This window comes from Dryobates pubescens, assembly GCF_014839835.1.
Source record: "Dryobates pubescens isolate bDryPub1 chromosome 41 unlocalized genomic scaffold, bDryPub1.pri SUPER_41_unloc_2, whole genome shotgun sequence".
Lineage (NCBI taxonomy): Eukaryota > Metazoa > Chordata > Aves > Piciformes > Picidae > Dryobates > Dryobates pubescens.
Window position 1 is genome coordinate 75,371 of NW_026530686.1, and position 12,408 is coordinate 87,778.

The 12,408-nt window shown below is 69.3% G+C and overlaps 2 protein-coding genes across 3 annotated transcripts in view; both read left to right on the top strand.

Moving 5' to 3' along the window:
- Positions 1-6,404, top strand: part of CADM3 (cell adhesion molecule 3) — a 28,284-nt gene extending 21,880 nt beyond the window's left edge. The window contains exons 8-10 of one of the 2 annotated variants that reach the window (XM_054179210.1): positions 4,246-4,371; positions 4,838-4,903; positions 5,785-6,404. In XM_054179210.1, coding sequence (XP_054035185.1) covers positions 4,246-4,371; positions 4,838-4,903; positions 5,785-5,903 — 311 coding nt within the window. In that variant the 3' untranslated portion in view covers positions 5,904-6,404. The remainder of the gene's footprint in view (positions 1-4,245; positions 4,372-4,837; positions 4,904-5,784) is intronic. The other variant, XM_054179211.1, reaches the window with a different exon arrangement.
- On the top strand, positions 1,314-3,804 carry LOC128899612 (uncharacterized). The gene is made up of 2 exons (XM_054179212.1): positions 1,314-2,255; positions 3,090-3,804. The coding sequence occupies exons 1-2, from the start codon at positions 1,748-1,750 to the stop codon at positions 3,584-3,586; spliced, it is 1,005 nt and encodes a 334-aa protein (XP_054035187.1). The 5' UTR covers positions 1,314-1,747; the 3' UTR covers positions 3,587-3,804.
- Positions 6,405-12,408: the final 6,004 nt, after the last annotated feature.

The window sequence follows — 12,408 nt, forward strand, 5'->3', positions numbered from 1 at the left end:
ACCGGGCCCCGAGCTGCGGGCGGGCACCGGGCCCCGAGCTGCGGGCACCCAGTCCCTGCGGGCGGGCACCGGGCACCGGGCCCCGAGCTGCGGGCGGGCACCGGGCCCCGAGCTGCGGGCACCCAGTTCCTGCGGGCGGGCACCGGGCCCCAAGCTGCGGGCGGGCACCCTGCCCCAAGCTGCGGGCACCCAGTTCCTGCGGGCGGGCACCGGGCCCCGAGCTGCGGGCACCCAGACCCTGCGGGTGGGCACCGGGCCCCGAGCTGCGGGCGGGCACCCTGCCCCGAGCTGCGGGCACCCAGACCCTGCGGGCGGGCACCGGGCCCCGAGCTGCGGGCACCCAGTCCCTGCGGGTGGGCACCCTGCCTTGAGCTGCGGGCACCCAGACCCTCCGGCGGGCACCGGGCCCCGAGCTGCGGGCACCCAGACCCTGCCGGCGGGCACCGGGCCCCGAGCTGCGGGCACCCAGACCCTGCCGGCGGGCACCGGGCCCCGAGCTGCGGGCACCCAGACCCTGCCGGTGGGCACCGGGCCCCGAGCTGCGGGCGGGCACCGGGCCCCGAGCTGCGGGCACCCAGACCCTGCAGGTGGGCACCAGGCCCCGAGCTGCGGGCGGGCACCGGGCCCCGAGCTGCGGGCACCCAGTCCCTGCAGGTGGGCACCGGGCCCCGAGCTGCAGGCGGGCACCAGGCCCCGAGCTGCGGGCGGGCACCGGGCCCCGAGCTGCGGGCACCCAGTCCCTGCGGGCGGGCACCGGGCCCCGAGCTGCGGGCACCCAGTCCCTGCAGGCGGCCACCCGGCCCTGAGCTGTGGGCACCCAGCCCCTACCGGTGGGTATCTGGCTCTTAGCTGCGGGCACCCAGCCCCTGCCAGCAGGCACCCAGCCCCTGCCAGCAGGCACCGCTTGGCACAGCCACCTCCACCCTGGCTGCATCTCCCCCTGCAGGGGGCTGTGCTGTGGGGGGAGCTGGGGGGAGGCTTTGTGGCGCTGGCTGGAGGGGGCTGGGTGTATGCAGCAGGGTCTTGGCAGGCTGGCTGCATCCCCACCTCCGCTGGGCACAGCTGGCACCCCCATCCCTGCCCACATGCTGCAGGGCTGCTGCCAGGAGCCCAGAAGGGCAGAAGGCACTTGGGGGGGGTCAGGGCAGGGACACAGCCACAGCCCAGGCTGAGCTCAGCCCCTGGAGCCCCTGGTGAGGAGCAGGAGAAGCTGCGGTGGGGAAGCTGCCAGCAGGGCTCTGGGGCAGGGGGGAGAGGCTGCCCCTGCTCCTGAGCCTGCCACAGAGCCTCTGAGCCACAGAGGATTTCCAGACGGTGCCAACCTCTCCAAACCACCAGGTGCCCTGGCAGCCCTGTGCCAGGCTGCTGCAGGCTCACCCTGTGCTCGTGCCCCTGGAGTGTGCCACCACTCACCCCAGGGTGGGACAGGGCAGCACCTCCCCCTGCCAGCTGGTTGTGCCATGTCCCAGTGTTTGCTGTCACTGTGCCATGTGTGCCAGGCAAGGCTGGCAGCACTGCTGTCCTGAGTCTGCTTCCCTCTGCTCCTGGTCTTGGTCTTCTCCTCCTCCCCTGCCCAACCTTTTGCCCTCTCTCTGCTCTCTGCCAGCCTTGGACTTTTCCATCTCCCAGCACTCCTCCATGCTCCATCCCCATTCCCCCTCCTCCTGTTCTGGGCACTCTTGGCATCCTTCTCCTCCAGCATGGCTGTGGGTAGAGGCAGCAGGGGCACCCTGGGCACCCTGTCCCCATGTGTCATCCTCTTCTGCCTGCCCAGGATGAGCCCCAGAGTGCCCAGCCCTGTGCAGTGTTGCCTCCACCACCCCTTGTGCCCACTCATGCCCCTTGGTGCAGGCTCTGCCCAGGGAGCTGCTTCCTGAGCCTGGCTGGGAGTGGGCAGCAGCACCCAGAGCCCTCCACACCCATCCAGGAGGGCAGCAGCAGCCCACGGGGTGCTCAGCACCATCCAGAGGCTCCCAGCAGCAGCCAGGGCACTCGACACCACCCATGGGCAGATGGCAGCCAGAATGCCAAGGTCCCTCACCCCCCTGATGCCATAGCCCTGGCAGAGCAGCTCCACCTCTGGGCTTGCTGCTCCTTGTCACATCTCACATCTCTTCCTCACAGCCACTCGGTCCCTGGGCACCATCTCTGGCGTGGGTGCCCTGCCCAGCAGCCACCCTGCCCAGCAGGGAGGGCAGGCAGGGATGGAGCAGCTCCTGAGGCTGGGTGCAGCAGAGTGCAGCTGGCACCTCACGGTGGGTGATGCCCTCCAGCCACCACAACCCCAGGGCTCACAGGCAGGAGGGTCCCAGTGGGGTCCCTGCTGAGGGGAAGGGCTGGCAGAGGGGTGCTGAGGGAAGCTGTGCACAGCAGCACAGCCCAGAGGGACAGCAACAGGAGAGGAGGAGCCCTCAGCACAGCAAGGACCTGGAGCTGCTGGGGAGGGGCCAGGGGAGACCCCCAAGATGCTCAGAGGGTTGGAGCAGCTCTGCTCTGGGCCAGGCTGAGGGAGCTGGGGGAGTTCAGCCTGCAGAGCAGAAGGCTCCAGGGAGAGCTCAGAGCAGCTCCCAGCAGCTGAAGGGCTCCAGGAAGGCTGCAGAGGGACTGCTGCCCAAGGCTGCAGGGCCAGCCCCAGGGGCAATGGCTTCAGCCTGGAGCAGAGCAGGTTGAGATTGGCTGTGAGGAGGAAGCTGTGCAGCAGGAGGCTGCTGCAGCACTGCAGCAGGAGGCTGCTGCAGCACTGCAGCAGGAGGCTGCTGCAGCACTGCAGCAGGTTGCCCAGGGAGCTGCCAGCTGAGTTCCCATCCCTGGGGCTGCTCCAGGGGAGGCTGGGACAGGGCTCTGGGCAAGCTGCTCTGGGGGAGGATGTCCCTGCTGGGGGCAGGGGGGCTTGGAGCTGGCTGAGCTCTGGAGCCCCCTCCCAGCCTGGACTGTTCTGTGAGTGGGACCCAGGGCTGAGAAATAGCTCCTGGGAGGAGCAGAGGAGATCAGGTCCCAGCAGGCTGGGTGGAGCTGGGGTCCCCTCCCGTGGGTGCCTCGCTGGCACCTCCCAGGCTTGATTTGGTGTCCCTGTGTTTTGTCCTCCCCAGATCTTTCCCAGCTCCCCACCCCCCACGTTCACTCCACTCCAGCCCCTCCGCCAGGCCCTTCCCAGCTCACCTCCCATGCATCCATGGCCTCTGCTCCATCCTCCACTCCAGCTCCCAGCCCAGGTACCGTAAGCTCCTTTGCTCTCTCCTTATGGCTGCTCCCCAGCCCGGCGGCAGAAGCTCCACAGGAGGACCCCGGCCCAGCCCTGCACCGGGGACGTCCTTGCCACCTCCCCCCGGTGCCCAGCCGGGCTCCAGCTGCTGCCCTGTGGGCACAGGTGGCCGCTGCAGCGCTCCGGGGTGGCGCTGCAGGACTGAGAGCTGCGGTGGCAGAGCCTGGGCTGCAGGAGGCTCCTTCCACCTCTGCCTGGCCGCTTGTGGCAGCTGCAGCCTGTGCCTTGTGTCCGTGTGAGATGTTGTCCCTCTGTCCTGTCACCTCCCACCCTGCTGTGCCGATGCCTCTGCACCCCTGGGAGCTCCTGTGCCCACCCAGCTAAGGGGGCACCAGAGGAGCAGGAGGATGCCAGCACAAGGCTGCCCTGCAAGATGTGGCTGGCTTGGGACTGAGCCTTGGGGTGTCCCACCTTGGGGTGCTGTCACCTCCTGGGGTGCGGTGTGGCTGTGCCAATCTGTGCCTCACCTTCCTGCTGGCACAGCACAGCCCTGCCATGCCCTCAGCCTCCTGTCTGGGGGCAGGAATCCCCCCACGAAGGATGAGGCAGTGGGGCCCTGGCTGTGCAGGGCAGAGGCAGCCCAGGCTGCACAGAGGAGGCTGCTCCCCGGGCACAGGGCGGGCAGCAGGGCACAGGGTTGGCTTTGCCCATTGCAGCTCTTCCCAGCTGCCTCTTGCCCGGGCAGGGCTCCCAGGGCAGCTGTCGGGGCTCAGCTCAGCTCCTTCTGCAGGACCCAGCACCAGTGGCTGTGGCTTTTCCCTCCTCCCTTCCCCTGCTGCCTTCCCTTCCCTCGCCCTGCGCCCGGACAGCTCTCGCCTGCGGCAGCACCCAGCTGGTGGCTCCGAGCCAAGCAGGATTGGGCCCTCCCAAGGTGCCCGCTCGCCGCCGTGGGCAGCCTGTGCTGAGGCAGCAGCCTGTGCTGCGGAGCAGGGGCTGCAGCCTCTCCCTCTCTCTGTTTTCTCTTCCCTTTGCCCTCGGGGCAGATGCCAGCCCGGTGCCCTCCACCTCCAGCACCTACCACGCGGTGATCGGCGGCGTGGTGGCCGTCATCGTCTTCCTCCTGCTCAGCCTCCTCATCGTCCTGGGGCACTACCTGATCAGGCACAAAGGTAGGGGGCAGGGGACAGCCCCGGGGAGGGCACCAAGCCAGGGCCCCCCTCCCCGCGGTGCCGTGTGGGGGCAGGCGGCGCAGGGCTCCCTCCCTGCTCGGGGGGCCGGAGGAGCAGAGTCACCGGAGCCGAGGGGTGAAGGGAGGCAGCTCCGTGTCCTGCAGGGCTGCCCCCTGCCTGGGCTTGCCCAGCACAGCCCTCCTGGCTTCAGGGGCTGCCGCCCCTGCCCATGCTGGCGCTGGCCCCGGCGTGGAGGTGTCCCAGTGAGTCCCTGGGGCTGGGCAGGACCAGGTGGAGGCAGCTCCTACCCCATTTCTCCTTCATGGCTTGGTACCCACCACCCCCGGCCAGCCCACGGCGCTGTCCCTGGCCTCGCCTCCTCCCTCTCCCTGCCCTCCTCGAGCCTTCCTCTTTCCCCTCCTCCATTTCCACCTCCCCATCCCTGGCCTTTTCATCCGCCCAGCAGGTTTGTGCATAAGCCACGGGCAGACGGTCACCTCCAGACACCGGCAGCCCCCCGCAGAGGTGATGTGTGAGTAGAGCCCCCCCCGACCCCTGCCCTCCACCCCTGCCCTGCCAGCCCCACGGAGCTGCCTCTGCCTCACACCGGCTCCGGGGCAGCTTCCAGCCAGAGCCTCCTCGCAGGTGGCAGCTGCAGAGAGAAACCTTCCAGCGCCCCGAGCGGGGACAGAGATGCAGGGAGGGGCAGGGGGGAGAGGGCAGGAGAGAGGAGCTGCCCGCCAGGGAGGTGCGGGCAGGAGAGAGGAGCCGCTGCCCGCCAGGCAGGTGCGGGCAGGAGAGGAGCCGCCGCCTGCCAGGCAGGTGCGGGCAGGAGAGGGGAGGAGCCGCCCGCCAGGGAGGTGCGGGCAGGAGAGAGGAGCTGCCCTCCAGGCAGGTGCGGGCAGGAGAGGAGCCGCTGCCCGCCAGGGAGGTGCGGGCAGGAGAGGAGCTGCCCGCCAGGCAGGTGCGGGCAGGAGAGGAGCCGCTGCCCGCCAGGCAGGTGCGGGCAGGAGAGGAGCTGCCCGCCAGGCAGGTGCGGGCAGGAGAGGAGCCGCTGCCCGCCAGGGAGGTGCGGGCAGGAGAGAGGAGCCGCTGCCCTCCAGGCAGGTGCGGGCAGGAGAGGAGCTGCCCGCCAGGGAGGTGCGGGCAGGAGAGGAGCTGCCCGCCAGGCAGGTGCGGGCAGGAGAGGAGCCGCTGCCCGCCAGGGAGGTGCGGGCAGGAGAGCTGCTGCCTGCCAGCGGGGAGGCCCCCAGGCAGGGTCCGGCGCAGGCTCTCCGGCGACTTTTCCATTGCAGGCTGGACCCGGAGGACTTTGCTTGCCAGGCAGCCCAAGGTTCCCCTGCCTGCGTGGGAGTGGGATGCCTGCAGGGTCCCCCCCCACCCCGTGATGCTAACCTCCCCCTCCCCACCCAGGTACCTACCTGACCCACGAGGCCAAGGGCTCTGACGACGCCCCGGACGCCGACACAGCCATCATCAACGCGGAGGGAGGGCAGGCCGGCGGCGACGACAAGAAGGAGTATTTCATCTAGGGGGATGGGGGGCAGGGGAGAGAGAGCCTGAAACGGAGCCAGCGCCCCCTGATGGAAACGGCACCGAGACCACCGAGACCACCACCCCCACGCACCCCAACGGATTTTCTCTCGCGCCCGGCACAGGCGGACGGACGGACGGAGGACAGAGGACGGAGGGATGGCAGGAGGCGGAGCAGAGGGCAACCAGCCTGAGAGGTGAGGAAGCTGCTGGGAAACTTGTACAGAGCCACAGCCCCGGCCCCGGTCGCTTGCTTGCTCCTCGGCCCTGCTCGCACGACGCCGAACAAGCAGGGAGTGAGCAACCTCCCTGCCCCCTGCAGTGCAGGAGCAGCTTCCCTGCGGTGGGAGAGCAACCTCCCTGCCCTGGGAGAGCAACCTCCCTGCCCTGGGAGAGCAACCTCCCTGCGGTGGGAGAGCAACTTCCCTGCCCTGTGCAGCAAGTGAGCAACTTTCCTGCCCCCTGCAGTGGAGGAGCAGCTTCCCTGCAGTGGGAGAGCAGCTCCCCCGCCCTGTGCAGTGGGTGAGCAACCTTCCTGCCGGGGGAGAGCAACTCCCCTGCCTCCTCCAACTGGGTGAGCAACTTTCCTGCAGGGGGTGAGCAACCCTCCTGCCTTGTGCAATGGGAGAGCAGCCCCCCTTGCAGGGGGGTGAGCGACCTTCCTGCGCGCTGCAGTGGGTGAGCAACCTTCCTCCCCTCCTCCCTTGGACCTCTGCTTGGGTTTTGTGGCTGCTCTTTGCTTTGGGCCCTGGGCTGGGGTTGGTGTAGCTCTTTCCTTTGTTTCTCTCCGTTTTGGTTTCTTTGCTATCCAAGGATAAAATCGGCTCCGGGCCCTGGTGCGAGCTCGGGGCAGCTGGGGGCGGGGGGGAGGGGGAACCCTCTGTCACGAAATGCTTGCCCCATGCCTCCCCCTGCCAGCCCGGAGCCACCTTCCCACGGCCGCCCCCAGCCTCGGGCGCTGCGTGCCAGCCCCGGCGGGCACAGGGAGGGTGGCAGGAGCCGGGGTGCCGAGCGGGCAGCGACTCTGCCCCCGAGGGAGCCCAGGCGCCTGCCCTGATTTTGTCCTTGGTGGTCGGTGTGGAGCAGTGTCGGTGTGGCAGGGGGGAGCTGTCCTCCCGCGGTAGATGTGTGAGGGGTGGGGGGCGGGGGGATGAGCTTCCAGGGTGGGAACCGCCGAGGCCCCCGGAGCGGCTGGGAACTGTCCAGCGCTGCAGCTCCCCGGTCCCACCCCGGCGGGAGGGGGGAGGGCAGAGGTTTGGGAGCGAATCCAGAGACGGAAGCCCCAAGTTCGCAGATTCCTGTGCTGGGAGCATCGACCGAAGCCGAAGCCTTCTATTGAGACGTTCAGTGCAGGGGGGCAGCTGTGCTGGGAGCTCAGCCCGGGTGGGCACCACCACAGCCCTCTTCACCAGGCTGGCTCTGGGCTTGAGCCTCTGGGAAGGTGGTTTAGAGCTGAGGGTGCTTCAGCCAGAGGTGGCACCGCTGGTGGCACTCGGGGAGCTGAGCTGGAGGTGACACACACACACCCCCCCTGCCCCCAGGGCAGGCAGCCCCCAGAGCACTGCCAGGCTTGGGGCTGCTGCTCCTGGGGAGCTCCCCCAGGGCTGCTGCTGGGGGCTGCCTGGACCCTGCCCAGGGCTGCAGTCAAGATGCCCAGGTCGGGGTCTCGGTGCCCTGGGGGCTTGCCCTGCCCCCTGCCTGCTTCACTCTCTCCTCCAGGACAAACCCAAGAAGCTTTCCCAACCTCTTCCAGCACATCCCCAGGGATCTCTTGCCCACCCCCCAGCCACACACCCATAGGATGAGGCTGCCAAGGGCTGTGCACTCCAGTGCCCACTGGGTGCCCTTCACCCCCAGCCAGGCCTCACCTCTCAACCTTGCAGTGAGGCTTTGCCACCCTGCCAGCAGCTCTTGCTGTGGGCACAAGGACTTGGCTGGAGCCACCCCTGGGCTGGGCAGCCCTTTGGGCTGGCTGCAGGAGGAGAGCCCTGTGGGAAGGGGCAAAAGCCCTGGGTGGGGTAACCTCACCTTGGAGGCAGAGGAGGAGCTCATGTCCCCTGCTGTGGGGCACCAGGTACCTATGGGGCAGGTTGGTACCACTCCCATCCAGACCCCCTGAGCACAGGGCACAAGGAAGAGGCCTTGGGGAGGCCATGCCAGGGCAGGTGGGGCTGGGAGGTGGCTGGGGCCAGCCCCATGAGGAAGAAGAGGCAGAGCAGAGAGGCAGGCCTGGAGTGGGGATGAGCTGGTGGCAGGGGCACCGACAGGAGTGGGTTCCCCGTGGGTCAGGAGCCCGTGGGCAGCAGGGGGCCAGTGCCAGGCGTGGAGCCATGGCATGGGGGGAAGAAACCTGCTCCCTGTGCTTCCTCCCTGCCCCTCTCTGGAGGAGGAGGAGGAGGGTTGGAGCTGGTTTGCAGGGCTGCAGCTGTTGCTGGTGGAGATAAGGCTGCAGCTGGCAGTGCTGTTAATCACCCAGTGCCCACGGGCCCAGGCCTGGCACCCTGCTGTGGATCTGCAGCAGCTGCTGCTGGGGGGATGCCAGCTCCTGATGCCACCTTGCAGAGACCTGCTGGGCAGTGCAGCTCAGTCCCCCTGTGAAGTCTGCAGCAGCCCCAGCCTGGGGGCCAGGGAGGGAAGGGGTTCAGTGGCAGCTGGGGCTGCACAGGAGGGGTTGTGCCCCTCCTAGGCAGTGTGGGCACAGCTGGTTGAGCCCCAGCGCTGCTGCTCAAGGGCTGGCACCAGCAGGCACAGCTGCTAGCAGTCAGAAGTTGGTCTTTTTGAGATGCCAGCACAGTACAGGACCTGGCAAGGTGCAGCACAGGAAGGAGTGGGCACAGGGCCCTGGGGCATGAGCTGCAGCAGAGGGTGGGCCAGGGGGCACCTCAGTGGGTCCTGTGTCCTGCAGCCACAGCCAGGGGCTGAGCCCTGGCCCCAGGGCCTGGGAGCAGTCAGGGTAGGGGCAGGAGGCTGCAACTGTGCCAGGGCAGGAGCCAGGGGCCTTGGGTAGAGGCCAGGCAGCACCAGCCCCAGGGGCACAGTGGTGAGGGGTGGCAGACAGAGCAGGTGCCACTCGTGGAGAGGAGATGATGCTGGGGGATGAGGGGTGATGGGCACAGCACGGTGTGGGGAGGGGGCAGCCATGGGGCACCCAGGGTGCTGCTGGTGGGAGGGGGCACCCCACATCACGAGGGTGCTGCAGAAACCACTCTGCAGCTACGAGGCTCTGCCTGTGCCAGGGGGGTGAGGTTTGGGGTGCCCAGGGGCACAGTGGGGTGCAGCACACAGAGGGATGGGCACACCTGGCACAGGAGCAGTTGCAGGGCATGCACGAGGGGGTGGCCCCAGGCCAGGTCCTGCTGCGGGTGGCACTGTGGCATCAGGGCTGCCCCAGGGGGTTGGCTACAGGCTGGGTGCCAGAGGTGGTGAGGGCCATGCGAAGAGGCAAGGAGCTGTGCCATGGTGCCAGGGGGTGGCACCGGGTGGGGTCAGGGGCACAGGGAGGTGGCAGGAGGGTACCTGGTGGCACCGCTGTGGCTGCTGGCAGATGGGCAGCACCGCAGAGGGAAGAAGGAGCAGGGCAGGCACTGCTGCTGGGGCGGTGGCACAGGGGACACGCTGAGGGCAGAGAGGACACCGGGCACCTGTCCTTCCCTGCTGGCACCCAGCAGAGCCGGGGGGTTGCCACCGCGCGGCTGGGCCAGCCCAGGGCGCAGCCACCTCCCGTGGGGAGCAGGGGGAGGGTCCTCGTTGGCCACACAGGCAGGAGCCCCCAGCCTCACGCCCCCCGCCCCCGTTCCACCAGCGCTGGGTCTTGGGGCATCCAAACCAGCAGGCAGCTGAGGCGGGGGGCGAGGAGCGAGGAGGGGTTGGGACCCCGCAGGCCTCGCTCGCAGCCGGGCTGGGTCCCTGCGGCTCAGCGGCCCCCGGCCGGGCACTGAACTCTCAATAGACAACGAAAGCCATAGGTGCAGGGAGCTCTGGAGGGGGCAGGGCAGAGGAGGGGGCTGTGTTGTTGTGCTGTGTTCTTGTTTGTACATAAAAGGGAGACGACGACCCTGGATGTGACTTTATAACCTTTCTAATATCCTGTGCTAATCTCGGAAGAAAACGAAAATAATCCTGCAAATATATCTGGATTACACAAAACTCCTCCGGGCCCTGCCTCTGCCTCCCCCCGCGCCGCCCCCCGCCAGCCGCCCGCACTGCCTGCGACCCCTGGGGTCGGGGAGGGAGAGGGGAGGGGGCAGAGCTCGGCCCCGGGGTGAGGGACGGGCAGCGGAGGGGGCAGAGCTCGGCCCCGGGTGAGGAACGGGCAGCGGAGGGGGCAGAGCTCGGCCACGGGGTGAGGGACGGGTAGGGGAGGGGGCAGAGATCGGCCCCCGGGTGAGGGACGGGCAGGGGAGGGGGCAGAGATCGGCCCGGGGTGAGGGACAGGCAGGGGAGGGGGCAGAGCTCGGCCCCGGGTGAGGGGGACGGGCAGCGGAGGGGGCAGAGATCGGCCCCGGGTGAGGGACGGGCAGGGGAGGGGGCAGAGATCGGCCCCGGGGTGGGGGACAGGCAGGGGAGGGGGCAGAGATCGGCCCCGGGTCGGGGAGGGATAGGGGAGAGGCAGAGCTCGGCCCGGGGTAGGGGACAGGCAGGGGAGGGGGCAGAGATCGGCCCCGGGTGAGGGACGGGCAGGGGAGGGGGCAGGGCTCGGCCCGGGGTAGGGGACAGGCAGGGGAGGGGGCAGAGATCGGCCCCGGGTCGGGGAGGGATAGGGGAGAGGCAGAGCTCGGCCCGGGGTAGGGGACAGGCAGGGGAGGGGGCAGAGATCGGCCCCGGGTGAGGGACGGGCAGGGGAGGGGGCAGAGATCGGCCCCGGGTGAGGGACGGGCAGGGGAGGGGGCAGGGCTCGGCCCGGGGTAGGGGACAGGCAGGGGAGGGGGCAGGGCTCGGCCCCGGGTCGGGGAGGGGTAGGGGAGAGGCAGAGCTCGGCCCGGGGTGGGGGACAGGACACCAAGGCTCCCCCCAGGGATGTGGCTGAGTCCAGAGCAGAGCCGCAGTGCTGTCCCCAGGCCCCCAGCGCTTTCACCCCCACCCAGCCCCCCAAGACCCTCTCAGCTCCCCCCCAAATCACGGAACAGAATCAGAGTCGCAGAATCGTTTGGCTTGGAGACGACCTCCGAGGTGATCCAACCCCACCACGGGCACCAAACCCTGGCCCCAGGGCCATGGCCACAGGGTTCTGGCACACCTCCAGGCTGGGGACTCCACCACCCCCCTGGGCAGCCTGTGCCAGGCCCTGACCACTCCTGCAGGGCACAAATTGTTCCTCGTGGCCAACCTGGAGCTCCCCTGGCACAGTTTCAGGGCATTTCCTCTATTTCCATCACCAGAGCCCAGCCCCACCCCCGGCTCCAGCCTCCTCTCAGGAGCTGTAGAGGGCAATGAGGTCTCCCTCAGCCTCCTCTTCTCCAGCCTCACCACCCCCAGTCTCCACAGGAACCCTCAGCCCCAACCCCCTGAGGCCTCCCCGGTCCCACCAGCACTGGGAGCGCTCTCAGCGGGCACCACGAGGGCCACCAAATGCCACCAGCCCCTGGCAGGCTGCAGCGCAGGGAGGCTGTGACTCAGCCGCGGAGCCGCGGGGTGACCTGCCAGGACCTGGTGGCCTCCCTGAGCATCCTGAGGAAGGGCTGCAGATTTCCTCCCCCTGCGGGAGCCTGGCCCAAGCTGTGCTGCCGCGGGGTCCCCTCGCACTGCCGCCCCCATCCTGCACCCACCCCGAGCCCCACAGCCGGCTCCGTGCGCGGCTGGCACCCCTGGAGCGGCGCCCGGCCGAGCCGCTGCCAGGCGCAGGAGCGTCGATGAGGCTGGTGATGAGCTCCAGGTGCTCTGCCAAGAGCTGATCGCTTCCTGCCCGAGCAGCCCCCGGCTTGTGCCGGCCGCTCGCCGGCTTTCCCGGCAGCCCTGGGCCCCCTGCCCCCCCTTGCTTCCTCCACGCCCTGGCACAGCACCGGGGGGGGCTGCGGTGAGCTCTTATCTGCCGAGCACAGGCCCTGGGCTGCCTGCGCGGCAGGAGGAGCACAGAGAGCAGAGGCTCTGAGGGGCACCACGGCTCTCAGAGAGTGGGCACCCCTGAGCGGGCACCCCTGAGCCTGCGCCACTGGGCACAGCGCTCTGCCACGCACGGCGCCCATCGGAGACCCCCAAGCCCAGAGGAGTGAGTGGTGCCAGCCCGGGACACACATCATGGGCAACTGCATCCCGGTGGTGAGTGCCTCCCCTGCCCCCTCTGCCCACAGAGTTCCCATCCTGCTGGGCACGAGGGCTGTGCCCACCAGGTGTGTGCCCACCAGGTGTGTGCCCAGAGCTGAGCAGGGCCACAGCTTGTAGAGGGTACTGCCAGCAGGCAGTGGCAGATGGCTTGGGGGGGGGGATGCCCATTGAGTGCTAGGTCTGCACTCAATTACTGGAGGACTGGCACCCACCTGCTGTGGGGTTGGCACCCACCTGCCGTGG

What these genes read in the sequence shown, in the direction of transcription:
- LOC128899612 (XM_054179212.1), top strand. Translation starts at nt 1,748, where the DNA reads ATGTGTCATCCTCTTCTGCCTGCCCAGGATGAGCCCCAGAGTGCCCAG. An exon ending in AGTGCAGCTGGCACCTCACG is followed by an intron (nt 2,256 to 3,089) that starts GTGGGTGATGCC and finishes TGTCCTCCCCAG; the next exon opens with ATCTTTCCCAGCTCCCCACC.